Source organism: Tursiops truncatus, chromosome 3, assembly GCF_011762595.2.
Source record: "Tursiops truncatus isolate mTurTru1 chromosome 3, mTurTru1.mat.Y, whole genome shotgun sequence".
Lineage (NCBI taxonomy): Eukaryota > Metazoa > Chordata > Mammalia > Artiodactyla > Delphinidae > Tursiops > Tursiops truncatus.
In genome coordinates this window covers 47,726,955-47,749,263 of record NC_047036.1, presented here as the reverse complement: position 1 = coordinate 47,749,263, position 22,309 = coordinate 47,726,955, and the positions used below count along the sequence as shown (strand labels likewise).

Sequence of the window (22,309 nt, the reverse complement as noted above, 5' to 3'; positions counted from 1 at the left end):
TGAGCACAATTTATCTCAAGGAAAAAAGAGACTCACTATCTTTTAGACACATAGATTTTACTTGAGGCTCTATGGTAGAGAAAGTTCCTAGGACAATATTAAAGGTGAAGGGTAATTTGCTAATAAAGAAACGGAAATTCCTGGAACACAATGGAAAGGGTCAGGAGGGAGAGAAAAGGGTGTGTGCATTTGTGTGTGTGTGTGTGTGTGTGTGTCTGTTGGGAGGTACAGAAGAGCATAAAGAATGATGTGATTAACAGTACATTAGAAAAGAGGCAACAGAGGGCCCCTTTTTAGATATTCAAGAATGTGAGCACCATGGAGGGAATGACTTGGTCTCACTGTTCTGACTGGAACTTGTCTGAGATACTGGGATTACCTAACATTTATAGGAGTAGTGCCTTAGGCCTGATTATTGCAGTTGCCTCCATCTAATCACTTTGCAAGTATCAATGTTTCCATGGAAGAAGGCTTTCAAAGTCTGGAGGATAGAAGAAACACCTTTTTCTCTGAGAACAGTAGCTCTTATTATGGCCCAGAGAAGGGGAATCAGAAGGGCTCCTTGATCCATCCTACCACTGGAAACCACAGGGGATACTTCTGAATATTGGATCACATTGACTTTTTTTCGCTTTTATTCCAAGGTTCACTGATATTAGAAAAAAGGGTCTGAGAAGAGTAAGACAAGGTCAAGGTAGAAGCAACATACAAAGCTAGAAATAGGCTTAGAGATGTGCTCACTCAGACTCCAGGCAGACACACCTTGATGGAGTCAGTCCAGGAGGAATGGAACAAGTAAAGATAGGTATGCCAATTTATAGGTCATCATAAATTCTGCCCTGGAGTATCCCACCTCTTAAAAAGTGTGGCCTGAGTATCAGAGCCCATTTACATTGTCAGCAGAGTTGTAGTAGTGAGGGAATAGGGGAGGGAAAAGAAGAGTCCTCAGTAGCAGAAAAAATGGAATAGGTAGTATATTAATTTGAAAACTTCCCTCTTATGAAATACATTTATTTCTTACAAATTAACTTTAGAACATTTCATGCTATTGTTTTAAAATAAAAATTATGAAATAATCATGTTTTAAAAACACAAATACCACAGCATTGCTATGCTTTTTATTCTGCATCCCACCCAAACTATGTTTCTAAAGTTTTTTTTTGTTTTTGGCCGCTCCACGTGGTTTGTAGGATCTTAGTTCCCCAACCAGGGATTGAACCTGGGCAGTGAAAGCACGGAGTCCTAACCACTGGACTGCCAGGGAATTCCCTATGTTTTTAAGTTTTAAATAAAAATTCAATTCAACTATTAGTTACCAAGTGTTACATATTACATGCTAATTGTAATAAGTTTCTTCAGATACTAGATGGTGTTAAATTTATATAAAATTATAAAATTTTATGTTTTATATAAAATTAAGGGCAGAGCATGATTTAGAGAGGACCAAGAGATTTAGTGTTTCTCAAACTTTTCCACCAAATCATCAGTATCAGAACAGAGAACTCCCAGGGGACAGGGAAATGACCTAATGCAAGCTGCTGTAAGTCCAAACATTCTCTAAAGTGTTTTTATTTTGTTTTAAATTTTTATTATTTCATTTAACATTTTATATGGATTTTGTTACATCCCACAATTTGTGCATTTATTTTATTATAAAAATGTTTGAAATTATTTTCTATGGGGTAAAATTAATGCTTTGGAGAGGTGGCATCACATATATTTTAGAGGTTTCACGTATCCTTAAGAGTACAAACTCCCAATTGAGAAACACAGCATTATAAACACCTATTTGAATATTTTCCTGTGTATTCTTACCTCCATAGTAGGTGGAGTCTTTCTTGTTTTTCTGATCCAAGCTATAAAGAAAAATAATATTTAAATATAAGTTTTCTATAATTTGCACATTTTATTCATTCATGCATGAAACAAATATGTATTAAGCACCTGTTATATATTGTTTTAGGCACATGAGTTCCCTCCTCTCCTGTAGCACATATACTAGTGAAGGGGCACAGAAAAGAAAAATATTAGGTAATGATTTGTGTCATAAAAATTACTTAAGTGTGGGGAGGATATAGAGGGGATAGTTTCATAACTAAAATCATACCCCATAATCATCTGAATTCAATTTAGGGTATATATGGCATATAAGCCAAATCATAATACAGTAAACTTCAAGGCAATATTAAAGTTACATTATCCTGGAAATGTGAACCAATTATTGCTCAATATTTAAAAGAATGGATGTAGAAAAGTTTTCATTTACAGAGATTTCTCTTCTAACCTGTTCTAGCAAGCAGTCTATCTTGTCTGGTTGGTATCTTAGCTGCAACATTTGGGAGATGAGAGGCAGAGTAGAAAGAGCCCATATTTGTGAAGTGCCTTCTGGACGCTGGGCACTGTGCTAGATGCTTTAGTAATAGGGAGGGAGTGGGGCAACTGCCTCTAGAGAAGTGTATCAGAATCACATGAAGACATGTTATAGTACTTAGCAGAGCAGAGGCAGATTTTGGGGGTGCAAATCCCAACTTAAGTACTTACTAGCTGTGTTACCTGAGGCAAGTTATTTAATTTTCTAAGCATCAGATTTCCCACCTGTAAAATTATAATACTAGTATCTAGATTTTAGTATCTACATTGTGCAAGTTATATGAAATAGTATATATAAGTTCTTAGCTCAGAGTCTGGCACAGAGTAAACATCCAAGTCTAAGTTATCACTATCACTATTATTCAGTAAACCTGTATTTTTTATAACAGACTCAAAAAAAGCAAAGATCAACAAAACCTGCTTGGCCTATGAGGATATATAGGAAACTGTGAGAAAACACACTGTAAGGAATATAGTCTTTGAAAAGTAGAAACTATTATTTTATCACTTTAGTTAATTCAATCTTCATTACAAAATCATGAAGTATGCTTATTTTATAGAGAAATTCAATGACATTCCCAAATTTATACGTTAAGTAGTAATGGTGGAATTTGAATCCAGATCTGACCCTGTCTCTGGATCCAAAAACCATCCATGCTCTACTAAGCAGTTTCTCAAAGTTTATAAGCAACAAGCAAAGAACACTAAACTAGGAAGAGGAACAGGTCACAACACTGACTACTGTCAAAAAATAAGATTCACCCCATTTTACAGATTGGGAAACTAAAGATTAAGCAACTTGCCGAAACTCACATATTTAGCAAGTAACAGTCTGAGAATCAAATGCTGGTTGAACCGGCTCTAAAATCTGAGCTCTGCCCATTCACCAGCCACCTTCTCTTCTGACAGGCTAGCTCTGCTACCCTGCCTTCTGTCATCCAAGTAATAGCAGCGGGACCTGTCCTCATGACAAGCCCAGTAATGAATGATTGTGCGGGTACAAAGAGCAACATTCAACTGTGGGCCTGTGATAAGTTATTTCTCCCTACTTTGTTCTCTCTTGCACTGGCCCCATACGTGTATTTTCAATACAGACCCAGTGTTTTGCCTTCTCTATTTCTGTTTCTGAACTTCTATCTCTGTTATTATTTTCTGCATCCTATTCTTACTAGCTTCCAGCTCTGTTTGGTCCATTTCTAGCCACAACTTGCACAAACTTTATATTTCTCGTTAGGCTGGAAGGTTGTCAAAGGCAGGATGCATCCACAGGAGATTTATTTTTCTACCACCGAAATGCCTCGAAAGAGTAGGTACTTAAATACAGTTGTTGAATGAATACTTCCACTATAAAATACTCTCACTATAAAAATATTCATTGTAATGGGATTTTGACCTGTATTAGAAAACCCAGCTTAGCAACAGCAAGATTCCTCTGTACGATCAAGGAAATAAGTGGTTTATGGAAGCTGTCAACTGCCTCTTTATGGTCAAAATAAGGGGTACTTGTCTATGTTTATGGGCATTTTTTTCCCCCAGGAAAGAGACTTCTTTTAAAATAATTCACCATGAGCCATATACCTCTAAAAGGTTTTAAGCAATAAATCTTCAGTTCTAATTTGGATTAGAAAGTTAGTTCAGAAAAATCAACTGCTATGGCAGGGGTATATAGCCTGCAAGCAAAATTCGGCCCATGGCTTGTTTTTTGTTTTAACTGCTGAAAAACATAACCAACAAAGAACAATATTTCATGACACATGAAAATTAAATAAAATTCAAATTTCAGCCTCTGTAAATAATGTTTTATTCGAACACAGTCACATTTATTTACATATTATCTATTATAATGTGGGCTACAATGGCAGAGTTGAGCAGCTGTAACAAAGACCATATGGCCCACAAAGCCTAAAATATTTACCATCTGGCCCTTTAATGAAAAAGTTTGCCAACCCCCGTGCTAGGGCTACCATAAGTATAATCCTTTTAGTAACAACTATATATCTTGATTCAAAAACACTTTCATGAGCTTTCCTGGTAGTGCAGTGGTTAAGAATCCACCTGCCAATACAGGGGACATGGGTTTGAGCCCTGGTCCAGGAAGATCCCACATGCTGCAGAGCAACTAAACCCGGGTGCCACAACTCCTCAGCCTGTGCCCGTGAGCCACAACTACAGAGCCCGTGTGCCACAACTACTGAAGCCCGTGCACCAAGAGCTTGTGCTCTACAACAAGAGAAGCCACCACAATGAGAAGCCTACGCACCGCAACAAAGAGTAGCCCCAGCCTCTTCAATGAGTGGTACTGGGAAAACTGGACAACTACATGTAAAAGAATGAAATTAGAACACTCCCCAACACCATACACAAAAGTAAACTCAAAATGGATTAAAGACCTAAATGTAAGGCCAGACACTATCAAACTCTTAGAGGAAAACACAGGCAGAACATTCTATGACATAAATCACAGCAAGATCCTTTCTGACCCACCTCCTAGAGAAATGGAAATAAAAACAAAAATAAACAAATGGGACCTAATGAAACTTCAAAGCTTTTGCACAGCAAAGGAAACCATAAACAAGAAGAAAAAGACAACCCTCAGAATGGGAGAAAATATTTGCAAATGAAGCAACTGACAAAGCATTAATCTCCAAAATTTACAAGCAGCTCAGGCAGCTCAATAGACCTAAACAGACATTTCTCCAAAGAAGATATACAGATTGCCAACAAACACATGAAAGAATGCTCAACATCATTAATCATTAGAGAAATGCAAATCAAAACTACAATGAGGGCTTCCCTGGTGGCGCAGTGGTTGAGAGTCCGCCTGCCGATGCAAGGGATACGGGTTCATGCCCCGGTCCGGGAAGATCCCACATGCCGCAGAGCGGCTGGGCCCGTGAGCCATGGCCGCTGAGCCTGCGCGTCCGGAGCCTGTGCTCCGCAACGGGAGAGGCCACAACAATGAGAGGCCCGCTTACCGCAAAAACAAAACAAAACAAAACAAAACAAACTACAATGAGATATCATTTCACACTGGTCAGAATGGCCATCATCAAAAAATCTACAAACAATAAATGTTGGAGAGGGTGTGGAGAAAAGGGAACCCTCTTGCACCGTTGGTGGGAATGTAAATTGATACAGCCACTATGGAGAACAGTATGCAAGTTCCTTAAAAAACTAAAAATAGAACTACCATATGATCCAGCAATCCCACTACTGGGCATATACCCTGAGAAAACCATAATTCAAAAAGAGTCATGGGGCTTCCCTGGTGGTGCAGTGGTTGAGAGTCCACCTGCCGATGCAGGGGACACGGGTTTGTGCCCCGGTCCAGGAAGATCCCACATGCCGCAGAGCGGCTGGGCCTGTGAGCCATGGCCGCTGAGCCTGCGCGTCCGGAGCCTGTGCTCTGCAACGGAAAAGGCCACAACAGTGAGATGCCCGCCTACCGCAAAAAAAAAAAAAAAAAAAGAAGAGTCATGTACCACAATGTTCATTGCAGTTCTATTTACAATAGCCAGGACATGGAAGCAATCTAAGTGTCCACTGACAGATGAATGGATAAAGAAGATGTGGCACGTATATACAACGGAATATTACTCAGCCATAAAAAGAAACGAAATTGAGTTATTTGTAGTGAGGTGGATGGATCTAGAGTCTGTCATACAGAGTGAAGTAAGTCAGAAAGAGAAAAACAAATACCGTATGCTAACACATATATATGGAATCTAAAAAACAAACAAAAAAATGGTCATGAAGAACCTAGGGGCAAGACGGGAATAAAGACACAGATCTACTAGAGAATGGACTTGAGGATACAGGGAGGGGAAAGGGTAAGCTGGGACAAAGTGAGAGAGTGGCATGGACATATATACACTACCAAATGTAAAACAGATAGCTAGTGGGAAGCAGCCGCATAGCACAGGGAGATAAGCTCGGTGCTTTGTGACCACCTAGAGAGGTGGGATAGGGTGGGTGGGAGGGAGACGCAAGAGGGAGGAGATATTGGGATATATGTATAGCTGATTCACTTTGTTATAAAGCAGAAACTAACACACCATTGTAAAGCAATTATACTCCAATAAAGATGTTAAAAAAAAAAAAAAAGAGTAGCCCCCACTTGCCACAACTAGAGAAAGCCTGCACGCAGCAACGAAGACCCAAGGCAGCCATAATAAAATAAATAAATAAATAAAATTTAAAAAGCAAAACACTTCCATATTATCTAAAATAAAAATCATTATTAACTATTACACTTTTTTCACTTTGCTGTACACCCAAAACTAACACAATATTATAAATCAACTATACTCCAATAAAAATTAAAAAGCAAACAAAAAAAACCCTATTACACTTTTTACCTGATTGCCATGTATTCTAGACTCTATGAACACTACCACTGGCATCAGACCATGTTAAAAAATATAATGGCACAATGCACACTTACCATTACCATGAGAAAAACAACAATTTGCCTTACTGATGAGTCTATAAAACATCACTTTCCGTTATTTTTAACATTGGGAAAAGAAAAATACTTCAGTAGAATCCAAATAATCTTTTAAAATTCCACGGTGGATGAATAGGTTGAAGAAACTCTGATATGTGTTTTCTAAACCCTACTGGTTTTGTGTAAGTTTATAAAATTCATTCATAGATATAAGAAAGTAATATAATTCAGATAACGTATTAAGTAGTACCTAGACTATTCACTCTCATGAGACATTATTCTCTAAGGAAAGATATAAGGGCTTCCTTTAGCTTTGTTTTAAATGGCTCAAGGAAGAAGATTTTTGTTTAGATAGATAAATGCAATTTCTGAAATAAATAATTCTACAATATAATTTACAATATTTATAATTTTACAATAACCAGATACTTGAAATGTCTTCTTGAGATGATGGTTGATGCCTGTTCACTGATATGTATCCAATAAAGGTTACAGCTAGAAATTTTCAGTGTGATCACTCATTTATATAATCATCCCTAGTTTCCCAGTCACTACATACAACAAAGGAAATGTCCTGCTGATGGCTGGCAAAGGTTAGGAGGAGGAAGGAACAGAAATAAGCGCTAATATAAAATCATTACATTTATTTTTTTTTTAACCTCAGAACAATCTGGAACTGAACCTCTATTCAATTACGAATTATATAATGATTTTGCCATTGCTAATTATATTTGTATGGTGGATTCTGTATCAGTCTTCATTATAATGTAACCATTGTTTGAATAGAATTTAGCAAGAAAACCGGACAGTTTATGCCTTAAGATCCTAGCATTCTTTCATCAACACTCATTTGCATTCTCATCAGTGGGCATGAGATTTTCACTGAACTTTAATACTCTTATTGGAATATAACACAGTATAATAAGCGTAAAAGTGAACATGCAAGTTAAATACTTCATGAAGCATAGATTCTTCAAAATTCTATAAGAACTGAAAATGGCTAATACACTTTTAGAAGTAGTACCAACAGGGGTTAAGGTAAATGAGAAATTTATCACCAGATTCAGTAGGTGACCATTCAGAGCTGAAATTATAGATAGGTTATCAACAGTTTGCATCCAAAAGATACATTAGAAGTATGTGTTTACACTACTAAAGGAAAATATGACATTTTAATAAAGCTTCATCTTTCAAAAAACCATCTTTGCCAGTTCTGAGTGTTGACACATCATAAAGAATATAAAAAAAAATCCACATTTTTTCACTTTTTCACCACAAGAATTTTTCCACATTTCACCACAAGAATTTGTTGAAAATTCTTCAAATGATATATTACAAAATGAGTTATTTTCTGATTACCGACTCTAAACAGTTTCTTAAGGATATTATTAGATTTACTTGGCACAATTAAGTTACAAACTTTGTGATGCTCATGGCTATTACTGTTCTTTTTTCTTAATCAACTTTATTGAAGTATAATTTACATACAACACAGTGAAACCATTTTAAGTGTGCAATTCCATGAGTTCTGACAAATGTATACAACCTTGTAACCAGCACCACAATCAGGGTATAGAACATTTCCATCATCTCCAAAAGTTCCCTAGTGTCTGACTACATGCAAACACCCACCTCAATTCACCCACAGCCCCCAGTGAGTGCTCTCTATCAATACCCTTTGTCACTGTTGATTAGTTTTGCCTTATCTACAATTTCATATAAATGGAATCTTATAGTATGTACTATTTTGCATTAGCTTCTTTTACTCAATATAAAATAATCTTAATCCCCGTTACTGTGTATAGAAAACAGACTCTGAAGGTAACCTCCAAAACCCCTACCACTTGGTGTTCATGCCTCTGTATGATCTCTTCCCCTTGAGTAAGGACAGGACCTGTGACTTACTTCTAACTATGAAAATATGGCAAAGGTCATGGAATGTATGTGATTACATGATGATGCTACATAAGATTATAGTATCCTTCTTTTTGGAGTCTCTCTTTCCCTCCCTGACTGTAAGGAAAAAGAAGGCCATGTTGGGGAATATTATGTGGCAAGAAACTGCTGGCGACCTCAAGGAGGTTATGGTGGTCTCTGGCCAACATCAAGCAAAAAACTGAAGCTCACAGCCCTACAACCGCAAGGAACTGAATACTGCCAACAACCACATGTGTGGGAAAGTGGATCCTTCCACACTCAAGCCTCCAGATGAGAATGTGAGACAGGTTGGGACCTGGGATCCTTTGTTGCAGTGCTTGCACCTGGACAAATGTCTCCTCCAGCAACAAAATACAAAGAAACTATAAAGGACTAAAAATAACTGCGTGCTTGCACAGTTGGGGAAAATTATGAACAATAAGATACAAAAAGACCATAAACCCAACTGCCACTTCTGGAGAGACTGGAGCAAAAGCAGAGTACCGCACATGAACCCTGCACACAGCACCATGAAGGGCGTGGGCAGACCACCTTAGCCACCCCTCTGGCCCGAGCCCTGGACACACCCCTACCCTCATCCCATATAAGGAACCAGCTGCCCACCCCACTCGAGGAGTAAGCAAGGGAACCTGTTGCTTGTTTTTGCTCCCTCGTGCTATAGCACTAGTCCCAGTAAAACCTTGCTTGAATTTCTTGTCTGGTCGCTTACCAATTTCTAGTGATTAAGGAGTCCAAGAGCACTGGTCAGTAACGAATGCAGCCCTGGCTGACGCCCTGATTGCAGACTTGTGAGACCCTAAGTAGAGAACCCAGATAGGCTATGCCTGGACTCCTGACCACAGGAACTGGGAGATGATAAATGTGTGCCATTTTAAGCCGCTAAATTTGTGGTAATATTGATATGGAGTAATAAAAAAAAAACAACAAGCATAGCAGCAGTTTATTCTTTTTCCTGCTGTGTGGTATTCCACTGTATGGAAAAATGACAATGTGTTTATCCACTCACTACTTGGGCAGTTTTCAGTTTTGGGCTGTTATGAATAAAACTGCTGTGAAAAAATTGGGTACAAGTATTTGGGCAGACTTATTTATGTCTCTGGGTAAACACCTAGCAGAATTTCCAGGTTGTAGAGTAAGTGGACAGTTAAATTTATAAAGAGCTGATAAACTGTTTTCCAAAGTACTTGTACCATTTTACACTCCAGCCAGAAATTTGTGAGAGTTTCATATGCTATATATCCTCATTAACACTTCATATTGTCAATCTTTTAAATTCTAACCAGTCTAGTGTTATTTCACGATGGTTTTAATTCACATTCCTTGATGACTACTGCTATTATGTATCTTCTTTGGTGAAGTGCCTTTTCAAATCTTTTGCCCACTTTTAAAAATTCTGATGTTTGTCTTATTACTGAGTCATGACAGCTCTTCACACGTTCTGACAAGTTCTATGACAGCTATGTATTGCAAATTTTCTCCCTATCTGTCTTGTCTTTTCATTTGTTCAAAGGTTTTTGTTTAAAGAATAGAATTTTTAAGATTTTGGTGAAGTCCAATTCATCATTTTTTTTCTTTGATATTTGTTATGTGTGTATCCTATCTAATTCTTTGACTATCCCATGATTGAAAGATTTTGTCCAATGTTTTTTTCTAAATGTTTTAACTTTTACATTTAGGTCTGTGATCATTTTCAACTGAAGTTTTTAGAGATGAAGTGAGGTAAAGATCAAAGATTATTTTCTTTCATATGGATATCCTGCACTAGCTGTTGAAAAGAATTTCCTTTTGCCATTGAAAAATCAATTGACCATGTAAGTGTAGAAATAATTCTGGACTTTCAGTGTGGTTCTCATTAATTTTATATCTATCCTCATAACAGCATTAAACTGTCTTGATAAATATAGCTTTTTAAAGTTAAATCTTCCAATCTTGGTCTTTTCAAACATGTTGTAGGTATTCAAGGTCCTTTGAATTTTAATATAAAATTTAGAAGCAGTATATCAGTTTTGATTGGGAATGCACTAAATCTACAGATCAATTTGAGGTGAAATAATATCTTTTAAATATTGACTTTTCTGATCCATGGAAGTTATAAATCTCTCCAATTATTTAGATCTTCTTTAATTTCTCTTGGCAATACTCTATATTTTTCAATGTATAGGTCTTAGAGACATATTTCTGTAAATTTATCCCTAAAGACTTCATGTTTTTAATAGCATTTAAAATGATATAACTGAAAATTTTATTTAGCAATTGTTTGGTATGAGAGTGTAGATACATAATTGATTTTAGCATATTGCCTTTATATCTTGAAAACTTACTAAATTCATTCATTAATTTTTGTAGTTCTTTTTAGATTGTCTACATGCACAATCATGTCATCTGTGAACAGTTTTACTTTGTCCTTACCAATCTGTATTCATTTTATTTCTTTTTCTTGCCCTATTGCACTGACTTGGATTTTCCAGAATGATATGAAATAAAAAGTGAGAAAAGATACCTTTGTTTTATTTGCAATTTTAGGGGACGAGAGTTCTTTCACCATTGAATATGAGGTTACATAAACGTTTTTTTTTTCTTCCTCTTAATGTCCTTTAATAGGTTGAGGAACTTCTTATTCCAAAGTTTGTGGAGAATTTTTAATCATGAATGTGTGTTGAATTTTGTCAATATTTTTGTACCAACTGAAATTAACTTACGGTTTTTCTCCTTTATTTTATTAATGTGTTGAACATAAATGCAAATCAAATCCACAATGAGACATCACCTCAAACCTTTTAGGATGGCTATTACCAAAAAGGTAAAAGACTACATGTACTGGCGAGGATCTAGAGAAAAGAATACCCTTATGTCCTATTGGTGCAAATGTAAATTGGTATGGCCATTATGGAAAACAGTATGATGTTCTTCAAAAAAGTAAAACTAGAACTACCATATGATCTGGCAATGTCTCTTCTGGGTATATAACCAAAGGAAATGAAATCACTATTTCAAAGAAATATCTGTGTTTCCATGTTCATCGCAGTCTTATGCACAACTGCCAAGATATAGAAACAACTTGTGTCCACTTACAGATGAATGGGTAAAGAAATTGTGGCATATATATACACACACACACACACAATGGAAAATTCTTCGCCCTTGAAAAAAATCCTGCCATTTGTGATGTACCTGGATGTACCTGGGGCACATTAGGCTAAGTGAATAAGCCAGACACAAAGAAAAAAAACTGCATGGTTTCACTTTTATGTGGAACGTAAAAAAAGTCAAATTCAAGGAAACAGAGATTAGAATGGTGGTTAGGAGGGACAGTGAGGTGGGGAAAATGGGGAGATGTTAATGTTCAGATGTTAAACCAATCTATGTTACTGATATAAACTCCACATGGTCATGGTATATTACCCTTTTATATATACTGGGATTCAGTTTGCTAATATTTTGTTAATGATTTCTGCATCCAATGTTTATGTGAGATATTGGTTTGTAGTATTCTTCTCTTTATTGTCTCTGTGAAGAGCTGGTATCAAGGTAAACTTGGTTTCATAAAATGAGTAGATAAGTATTCCTCCACATTTTGGAAAGAATTTGTGGCCCATCCTGGTGAGTGCTGCACATGCATATGAAACAAAAACGTTTGGGCTTTCCTGGTGGCGCAGTGGTTGAGAGTCCGCCTGCCGATGCAGGGGACACGGGTTCGTGTCCCGGTCCGGGAGGATCCGACATGCCGCGGAGCGTGTGGGCCTGTCAGCCATGGCCGCTGAGCCTGCGCGTCCGGAGCCTGTGCTCCGCAAAGGGAGAGGCCGCAGAGGTGAGAGGCCCGCATACGGCAAAAGAAAAAAAAAATGTTTATTCTACCATTGCTCAGTGGAGTGTTCTATAATGTCAATTAGGTCAAGTTGTTTGATATAGCTGTCTTCTATATCATTCTGACAATTTCTGCTTTTAACATGTAGGTTTTGGACCATCTAAATTTACTACAACTATTTAGATAATTAGGTTTAAATCTACAGATATTTGTATACCTATGTTCATAGCAGAATTATTCAATAGCCAAAAGGTGGAAAAAACACAAATGCCCATTGATGGATGAATGATAAACAAAATGTGTTACAGTCGGCCCTCTATATCCACAGGTTCTGCATCCACAAATTCAACAAACCATGGATCAAAAACATTTGGAAAAATAAATTCTGCAAACTTCCAAAAAGCAAAACTTGAATTTGCCATTAATCAGCAACTATTTATACAGCATTTACATTGTTTTAGGTATTATAAGCAATTCAGATATGATTTAAAGTACAGTCATCCCTCAGTAACCATGGGGGGTTAGTTCCAGAACTCCCACAGATATCAAAATCCACAAATGTTCAACTCCCTTATATGAAATGGAGTAGTATTTGCATATAATCTATGCAGATCCTCCTGTATCCTTTATTTTTTTTAACATCTTTATTGGAGTATAATTGCTTTACAATGGTGTGTTAGTTTCTGCTGTATAACAAGGTGAATCAGCTATATGTATACATATATCCCCTCCCTCTTGCGCCTCCCTCCCGCCCTCCCTATCCCACCTTTCTAGATGGTCACAAAGTACTGAGCTGATCTCCCTGTTCTATGCAGCTGCTTCCCACTAGCTATCTATTTTACATTTGGTAGTGTATATATGTCAATGTTACTCTCTCACTTCGTCCCAGCTTACCCTTCCCCCTCCCCGTGTCCTCAAGTCCATTCTCTATGTCTGTGTCTTTATTCCAGTCCTGCCCCTAGGTTCATTAGAACCATTTTTATTTTTAGATTCCATATATATGTGTTAGTATATGATATTTGTTTTTCACTTTCTGACTTACTTCACTCTGTATGACAGACTCTAGGTCCATCCACGTCACTACAAGTAACTCAATTTCATTTCTTTTTATGGCTGAGTAATACTCCACTGTATATATGTGCCATATCTTCTTTATCTGTTCATCTGTTAATGGACACTTAGGTTGCTTCCATATCCTGGCTATTGTAAATAGTGCTGCAATGAACACTGGGGTAAATGACTCTTTTGGAATTATGGTTTTCTCAGGGTATACGCCCAGTAGTGGGATTGCTGGGTCATATGGTAGTTCTATTCTTAGTATTTTAAGGAACTTCCATACTGTTCTCCATAGCAGCTGTATCAATTTACATTCCCACCAACAGCACAAGAGGGTTCCCTTTTCTACACACCCTCTCCAGCATTTATTATTTGTAGATTTTTTGATGATGGCCATACTCACCAGTGTGAGGTGATACCTCATTGTAGTTTTGATTTGCATTTCTCTAGTGATTAGTGATGTTGAGCATCCTTTTATGTGTTTGTTGGCAATCTGTATATCTTCTTTGGAGAAATGTCTATTTAGGTCATCTGCCCATGTTTGGATTGGGTTGTTTGTGCTTTTGATATTGAGCTGCATGAGCTGTTTGTATATTTTGGAGATTAATCCCTTGTCCATCGCATTGTTTGCAAATATTTTCTCCCATTCTGAGGGTTGTCTTTTTATGGTTTCCTTCGCTGTGCAAAGCTTTTAAGTTTCACTAGGTCTCATTTCTTTATTTTCGTTTTTATTTCCATTTTTCTAGGAGGTGGGTCAAAAAGGATCTTGCTGTAATTTATGTCATAGAGTGTTCTGCCTACATTTTCCTCTAAGAGTTTTATAGTGTCCGGTCTTACATTTAGGTCTTTAATCCATTTTGAGTTTACTTTTGTGTATGGTGTTAGGGAGTGCTCTAATTTCATTCTTTTACATGTAGCTGTCCAGTTTTCCCAGCACCACTTATTGAAGAGGCTGTCTTTTCTCCATTGTATACTCTTGCCTCCTTTATCAAAGATAAGTGACCATATGTGCGTGGGTTTATCTTTGGCTTTTCTGTCCTGTTCCATTGATCTATATTTCTGTTTTTGTGCCAGTGCCATACTGTCTTGATTACTGTAGCTTTTGTAGTATAGTCTGAAGTCAGGGAGCCTGATTCCTCCAGCTCCGTTTTTCTCAAGATTGCTTTGGCTATTGGGGTCTTTTGTGTTTCCATACAAATTGTAATTTTTTTGTTCTAGTTCTGTGAAAAACGCCATTGGTAGTTTGATAGGGATTGCATTGAATCTGTAGATTGCTTTGGGTAGTATAGTCATTTTCACAATGTTGATTCTTCCAATCCAAGAACATGGTATATGTCTCCATCTATTTGTATCATCTTTAATTTCTTTCATCAGTGTCTTATAGTTTTCTGCATACAGGTCTTTTGTCTCCTTAGGTAGGCTGATTCCTAGGTATTTTATTCTTTGTGTTGCAATAGTAAATGGGAGTGTTTCCTTAATTCCACTTTCAGATTTTTCATCATTAGTGTATAGGAATGCAAGAGATTTCTGTGCATTAATTTTGTATCCTGCTGCTCTACCAAATTCACTGATTAGCTCTAGTAGTTTTCTGGTAGCATCTTTAGGATTCTCTATGTATAGTATCATGTCATCTGCAAACAGTGACAGCTTTACTTCTTCTTTTCTGATTTGGATTCCTTTTATTTCTCTTTCTTCTCCGATTGCTGTGGCGCAAACTTCCAAAACTATGTTGAATAATAGTGGTGAGAGTGGGCTCCTGTATCTTTTAGATCATCAGTACAGTAAGGCAAGAAAAACTAAAATTGGTAAGTGAATTTAGCAAGATTGTGTAAGGTACATGGTTAATATAAAAAAACAACTGCATTTCTATGTGTTACCAGTGAATAATTTGAAACTGAAGTAAAAAACAATCAGTAAGAGCCCATAAAAATTAAGAAACACTTAGATTTTAATTTAATAAAATATATGCAAGACCTGTAAACTGAAAACTACTGATGAAAAAGTGAAAGAAGACCTAAAAAAGTGGAGCGAATATGCTGTATTTGTATATTAGAAGGTTCAATTCTCTTCAATCTGATCTATAGATTCTATACATTCCCAATCAAATTCCTAGAAGGATTTTTTTGGGGGTAGTAATTGATAAGCTGATACTAAAAATCATATGTAACAACAAGGGGCCTAGAATAACTAAAACAATTTTGAAAAAGAAGTTGGAGGACTCAAATTACCTTATTTCCAGAGTTACTACAAAGCGCCAGTAATCAAGACGGTGTGGCACTGACAAAAGGACAGATACATATTCATAGACAGAATAGAGAATGCAGAAATTGATCCACACCCATAGGGTCAACTGATGTTTGACAAAGATGAAAAGACAATTCAATGGAAAAAAAGATGGTCATTTCAAAAAATAGTCCTCAGAGAGTAATCACAAAGAAAGTATAATGGTGGCTGTCAGGGGCCAAGGCAGAAGAAAGAATGGGGAGCTATTGTTTAATAGGTATAGAGTTTCAGTTTTAGAAAATGAAAAGAGTTATGGAGATGGATGGTGGTGATGGCTCCAAAAAATTGTGAATGTATTTAGTATCGCTTAACTGTACACTTAAAAATGATTAAGATGGTATGTTCTATGCTATGTGTATTTTAACACAATAAAAAACTAGTGCTGAAAAAACTGGATATCCATATAAAAAATAAAATTGACTGATATCTATACCATGTACAAAATTTAATTCAAAATTAATCAGAGACATATATGTAGAACTGCAAACTCTAAAACTTCTAGAATAAATCACCAAAGAAAATATTCGTGAGCTTGGGTTAGGCAAAAATTTCTTACATATAACACCAAAAGCATGATGAGGCATAAAAGAAAAAATGATAAATTTGACTTCATTAAAATTAAGAATGTGTCCTCTTCAAGCAGCACTGTGAAGAGCATGAAGCCACAGACTGGGAAAAAAGTATTTGTAAATCACATATATGGTAAAGGACTTGTATCAAGGATATATAAGAAACACTCAAAACTAAACAAATAGGAAAAAAAAGCCAACCAAATAAAAAATATCTGGGCAAAAAGAAGAGGTATACAGATGGCACAGTGGCTCCAGTTGAAAACTGCTGTCAAGTGTAAAAGACCCAAATGTCTTTCAGCTGGTGAAAAGATAAACAAACTGGTATATCAATATGATAGAATTCTACTGAGCAATTAAAAGGAACAAACTACTGATTTGTGCAAGCACACAAATGAATTTCCAATGCATTAAGCTAATTGAAAGAAGGCTGCCTTCTTTTTCTAGCCAAGATGGAGCAACAGGGACAAATTATATGGAACAACAATTTTCAAAACAGTGGACATCGAGTAATGAATACAGTCGTCCCTGAGAATGTAAAATAAACAAAGGTTTCCCTTACAATTGCCTCAGCTTACTGCCTTGACAGTTTCTAGGTTGTGGAACAGGGAGGGGATCTAGCCAAAACCCACCATACTACCTAAATTATGAAGATGGAGCTAGGAGCCTAGGGACAAGGTGACTAAAATTCAAAGGATAGACTACCAGACAGGAGACAGCTACAGAGAGCACACTCTGGATGGAGATTAGCAGAAGACCAAGTATTCAGCAGAGTACTGCTCAGTTCAGGTGAGTGAGGAATTCTCGAGGCCAGGAAGAGAACCACCTGAAAGGATCAGAAGGAACAGTATTCAGGATTTACACAGGGGCAAGAGTAATGTCAATTCCTACCACCCAGAGTGGAAAACCTCATGACTGATGGGGCAAAGCAGAGTGCTGAGAAATGACTTGCATCAACAGTACAGAATTATTAGTTCTAGATTGTATTATGCTCTAGTCCCATCTAACAAATCTTTAAAGTCATCCCTGAAATAATCAAACTGTTTCCAAGTAACTTAACTGTGTCTCAGAACAAAGCTCAAATATATATATATAGGAATACAAAAATATCCAGTATTCAACTAGGCAAAAATTTTAAATGTCTGACATCCAATCAGATATTGCCGAGCAAACAAAGAAGCAGAAAAATACTTCCCATATTGAGGAGAAAAAAATCAACTTACCAAAACCAACTGAAAACAGATACAGATGGTAGAATTAGCAGACAAGAACATTAAAACAGTTATAACTGCACCCCATATGTTCAAAAAGCTACAGGAAAGATTGAACATGTAAAGTAGAGACCTAGAAGATATAAAACAGACCCATATCAAACTTGTAGAGATGAAAACTATAATGCCTAAAATGAAAAATACTCTGGATGGATTAATAGTTATTTGACATTGTGAAAGAAAAGATTAGTGAACTTGAAGACACAGCAAGAGAAACTATAAAAATTGAAACTGAAAGAGAAAAAAGTCTCTACAAGTGAACAGAACATCTACGAGCTGTGACACAACTTCAAGCAGCCTAAAACTGTGAATGGAGTACCTAAGAGAGAACAGAGAGGGAAACAGGAAAAAAATGTTTGAAGAAACAATGGACAAGACTTTTCTAAACTTGATGGAAACCAAATCCACAGGTCTAAGAAGCTCAAGAAACATCAAGCACAAGAGATTACATCATGGTACATCATAATCAAATTGCTCAAAACCAGTTAAAAAAAGAAAAACTTTAAAACAGCCAAAGGAAAAAATACACATTACATACAGAGGGATAAAGATAACCATGACAACAGATTTCTCAACAGAAACCATGTAAGGTAGAATATCTTTAAACTACTGAAGGGAAAGCAACTACCAACCTAGAATACTACATCCAGAGAAATACCTTTAAAAATCTTTAAAAATATATTTCAGACACGTAAAAAGCTGAAAGAGTTTAACATCAGTAGATTCACATTTAAAGAAATGTTAAAGGAAGCCTTATAGACTAAAAGAAAATGATTCCAGATGGAAATCTGGATCTACAAAAAGGAATGAAGAACATTACAAATGCTAACAATATCGATAAATGTTATATTTCTCCTATTAATTAAATATCTCTAAATGCTAGTTCACTGTTTAAATAAAAATAATGATGTAGACTGTAGATTGTAACATATGTATAACTAAAACATATGATAATAACAGAAATGTTAGAAAGAAAAACTGGTGGTATACTTTTATAAAGTTCTTGTACTCTATATGAAGTAGAATAACCACATAAAGACTGATATGTTGAAGATGGTAGTCTGTAAAAACTGAAGCAACCAGTAAAATAAGAAACCAAAGAAATATAGCTGATAACCCACAAAGAAATATAGCTGAAAACCCACAACTGAATCATAAACAATACTCAGAACTAGAAGAGGGGAAAGATCAAGATGGTGGAATAGAATAATGTGCAGTTCACCTCCTCCCACAAATACATCAAAAATACATCTACATGTGGAAAAATTCTCACAGAACACCTACACAACAGTGGCAGAAGATCTATACATCCAGAGCTACAAGAAAGACCACCATGTAACTGGGTAGGATGAGAGAAAAAAAAAAGGAATAGGGATGGCACCTGAGCCCCTGGGAGGGAGCTGTGAAAGAGGAAAGGTTCCTTTACCCCGGGAACCCCCTTCAACATCTGGGAGATCAGCCAGGACAGATAGGGAGCTTCAGAGGCTCAGAGAAAAGTGTAGCAGCTGGCTTGTGGCAGGCAGAAGCAGAAAGAGACCACCACAGATGGTCCTGACCAACTTACTGCACTACCCAGCCCAAGATGCACATCTTCTGCTGGTGTGCATGGGGGTTGTGTGCTGAGAGTCGAGTTTCAGTGGACAGACCTGAGGAGAGGACTTGGGCTGGCTACCTGGAGACAGTCCCAAGGGGCTGAAGTGTGGCCCAGGCTTCAATTGAGGGTGTGCACAGGATGGAGCCTGGCCCACTATTGGAGCCCCGTTGTTAATGCACACGAAGAAGGGGCGGAGCCCCACCACAGCAGCCTCATTCTCATTCTCAGTGTACTCACAGCAGGTGTGGCTCTGCCTCTAGGAGCTCTGGGAGTGTGCAAAGCACCTGTGGGCTGCCCACATGTGGAGGTGGGGCTGAAATCTGAGCTGTGTCCTGGTGGCTTTGGAGGATTTACATGCTGGTGCCTCTGTAAGCTCAGTACCCTCAGGATATCCAAGTGAATTACTGGTACTCCTGTGGCTGGGCAGGCCTGGCAATAGCAGCTACAGGCTTTGCAGGCATGTGCACGTAGAGGCGTGGCTGGGGTCTGGGCTGACCCTGTAGCTCCCATGATGGGGCCAGGTGCACGAATACACGCAACTATGGCAGGTTCTGATACCTAACTTCAGCAGATCTGTGCCAATGGATCTGTGATGGTGGCTTTGTGAGCACAGTGCCTAAGGGGCATCTGGGCTGACAGCCTGTATTCCCATGGATGAGGCAGGGTCCAGGGCAGTGCCAACGACATACTTTGTGAGCACACACAGCTGGTGATTGGCAACACCACAGAGCACACTTCCCAGTGGACAGCCTCTGCGGAGGAATACTCAGTAGCTCCTCTCCCAGTGGAAGTGCTCCAGTCCCGTCTACCTCACACCACAGCTCAGAAGCGGATCTGGGAGCTTCTACTCCAACAAGTGGGGAGCAGACCTTGCCCCAGACAGGGCTGTGACAACCACAGAGCAAAGAGGAGACCCAACTCAATATCCAGTGCAGTCTCTGGTTACCACAACACCAATGACACCCCCTATCAAGGGGATAATGGCCAGTACACACTGAGGAAAGATGTGGTAGGCATCCATTCTAAAAACAGCCCTCCCACCAAAAATATTAGGTTGGCCAAAAATTCGTTTGGTTGTAAGTAAAAATGACACATTTTTCATTTTAATCAAGAACTTTATTGAACAACGTATTCATTAACCAAATGAACTTTTTGGCCAACCCAATATTAGACTCATGAAGGGTATACTGGGATGCTCCCACATAAAAATAGTCCTTCAAGACCACAGCAGATAACTATTTCTCCTAAATTCATAGATTCAGAGAAGTAGAAGTAAAATGAAGAAGCAGAGGAACCACTTCCAATGAAAAGAACAAGAGAAATCCCCTGAAAGAACAAACAATGAAACAGACCTTTCCAGTCTACCAGATCCCAAGTTCAAAAAGGAGGCAATAGGGCTTCGCTGGTGGCGCAGTGGTTGAGAGTCCGCCTGCCGATGCAAGGGACACGAGTTCGTGCCCCGGTTCGGGAAGATCCCACATGCCGCGGAGCGGCTGGGCCCGTGAGCCATGGCCACTGAGCCTGCGCGTCCGGAGCCTGTGCTCCACAATGGGAGAGGCCACAACAGTGAGAGGTCCACGTACCGCAAAAAAAAAAAAAAAAAAAAAAAAGGAGGCAATAAAAATACTGAAGGTATTAAGAAAGTCTATAGATAGAAATGTAGATTACTGTAACAAGGAACTAGAAACTATAAAGAGGAGCCAACTAAATTAGAAAACACATTTGCTGAGACAAAAGACAAGCTAAAGGCAATAAATAGCAAACTAAATAACGCAGAAGAACGAATAAGTGATCTGGAAGATAGAATAGTGGAAATCATCCAATCAGAACAGCAAACAGAAAGACAAATTTTAAAAAATGAAAGCAATATATGAGACCAATGGGATAATATAAGGCAAGTCAATCTATGCATAATAGGGATCCCAGAAGCAGAAGAAAGAGAAAAGGGGATTGAAAATGTATTTGAAGAAATTATGGCTGAAAATTTCCTAAACCTAAAGAAGGAAACAGATATCTAGATACAGGAAGCACAGAGGGTCCCAAACAAGATAAACCCAAACAGACCTACAGCAAAACATATTAAAATAAAAATAGCAAAAGTTAGAGATAAAGAAAAGATTCTAAAAGCAGCAAGAGAAAAATGAAGAGTTAGTTACAAGGGAACCCCCAAAAGGCTATCACCTGATTTCTCTAAAGAAATGTTGCAGGCCACAGGGAGTGGCAAGATGTGTTCAAAGTCCTGAAAGGGAAAAACCTGCAACCAAGGATGCTCTACCCAGGAAGATTATCATTTAGAATAGAAGGAGAGATAAATAATTTCTCAGACAAGCAAAAAGTAAAGGAATACAGCAATACTAAACCTATCCTAAAAGAAATATTGAAAGGTCTTCTCTAAATAGCAAAGAAGCAAGAATCTATAGGAAAGAGAAAATCACAATTGCAAAGTAAATCACTTAAATAAGCCAGTACATGGATTAAAAACATTTTTTTGAGAAAGTAATGATAACTACAAAGAACAGCAAAAGAATAAACATGAAGATGTAGAAGAGGACATCAAAATCATAAAATGAAGGGGAGGGGAGTAAGAAAATGTAGATTTTTTCTTAGAATGTGTTTGAGCCTATATGACTACCAGTTTAAAGCAAGTAGATATAGTAATGGGTTAACATACTTGAAAAACAGGGTAACCACAAATCAAAAACATACAATAGACTCACAAAAACCAAAAAGAACACAAGAGCAAAACAAAAGAAAATCATCAAAATACAAAAGGAAAAACAAAAAGAAAAAGGAACAAAGAAGATATACAAAATCAACTGGAAAACAAGGTTTAAAATGGCATTAAATACATATATATCAATAATTATCTTAAAGGTCAGTGGACTAAATGCTCCAATCAAAAGACATAGAGTGGCAGGTTGGATAATAACACAAGAGCTTACAGTATATGCTGCCTACAAGAGACCCACTTTAGGG

The 22,309-nt window shown here is 37.5% G+C and overlaps 1 protein-coding gene across 4 annotated transcripts in view; it reads right to left on the bottom strand.

Annotated features, from left to right (window-relative positions):
- The window catches only part of NDUFAF2 (NADH:ubiquinone oxidoreductase complex assembly factor 2), a 342,196-nt gene that overhangs the window by 199,533 nt on the left and 120,354 nt on the right, over positions 1-22,309 (bottom strand). For 3 of the 4 annotated variants that reach the window (XM_073802139.1, XM_073802141.1, XM_073802142.1), the window contains one exon: positions 1,816-1,856. In XM_073802139.1, coding sequence (XP_073658240.1) covers positions 1,816-1,856 — 41 coding nt within the window. Of the gene's footprint in view, positions 1-1,815; positions 1,857-1,944; positions 1,999-22,309 lie in introns of all 4 variants that reach the window. The other variant, XM_073802143.1, reaches the window with a different exon arrangement.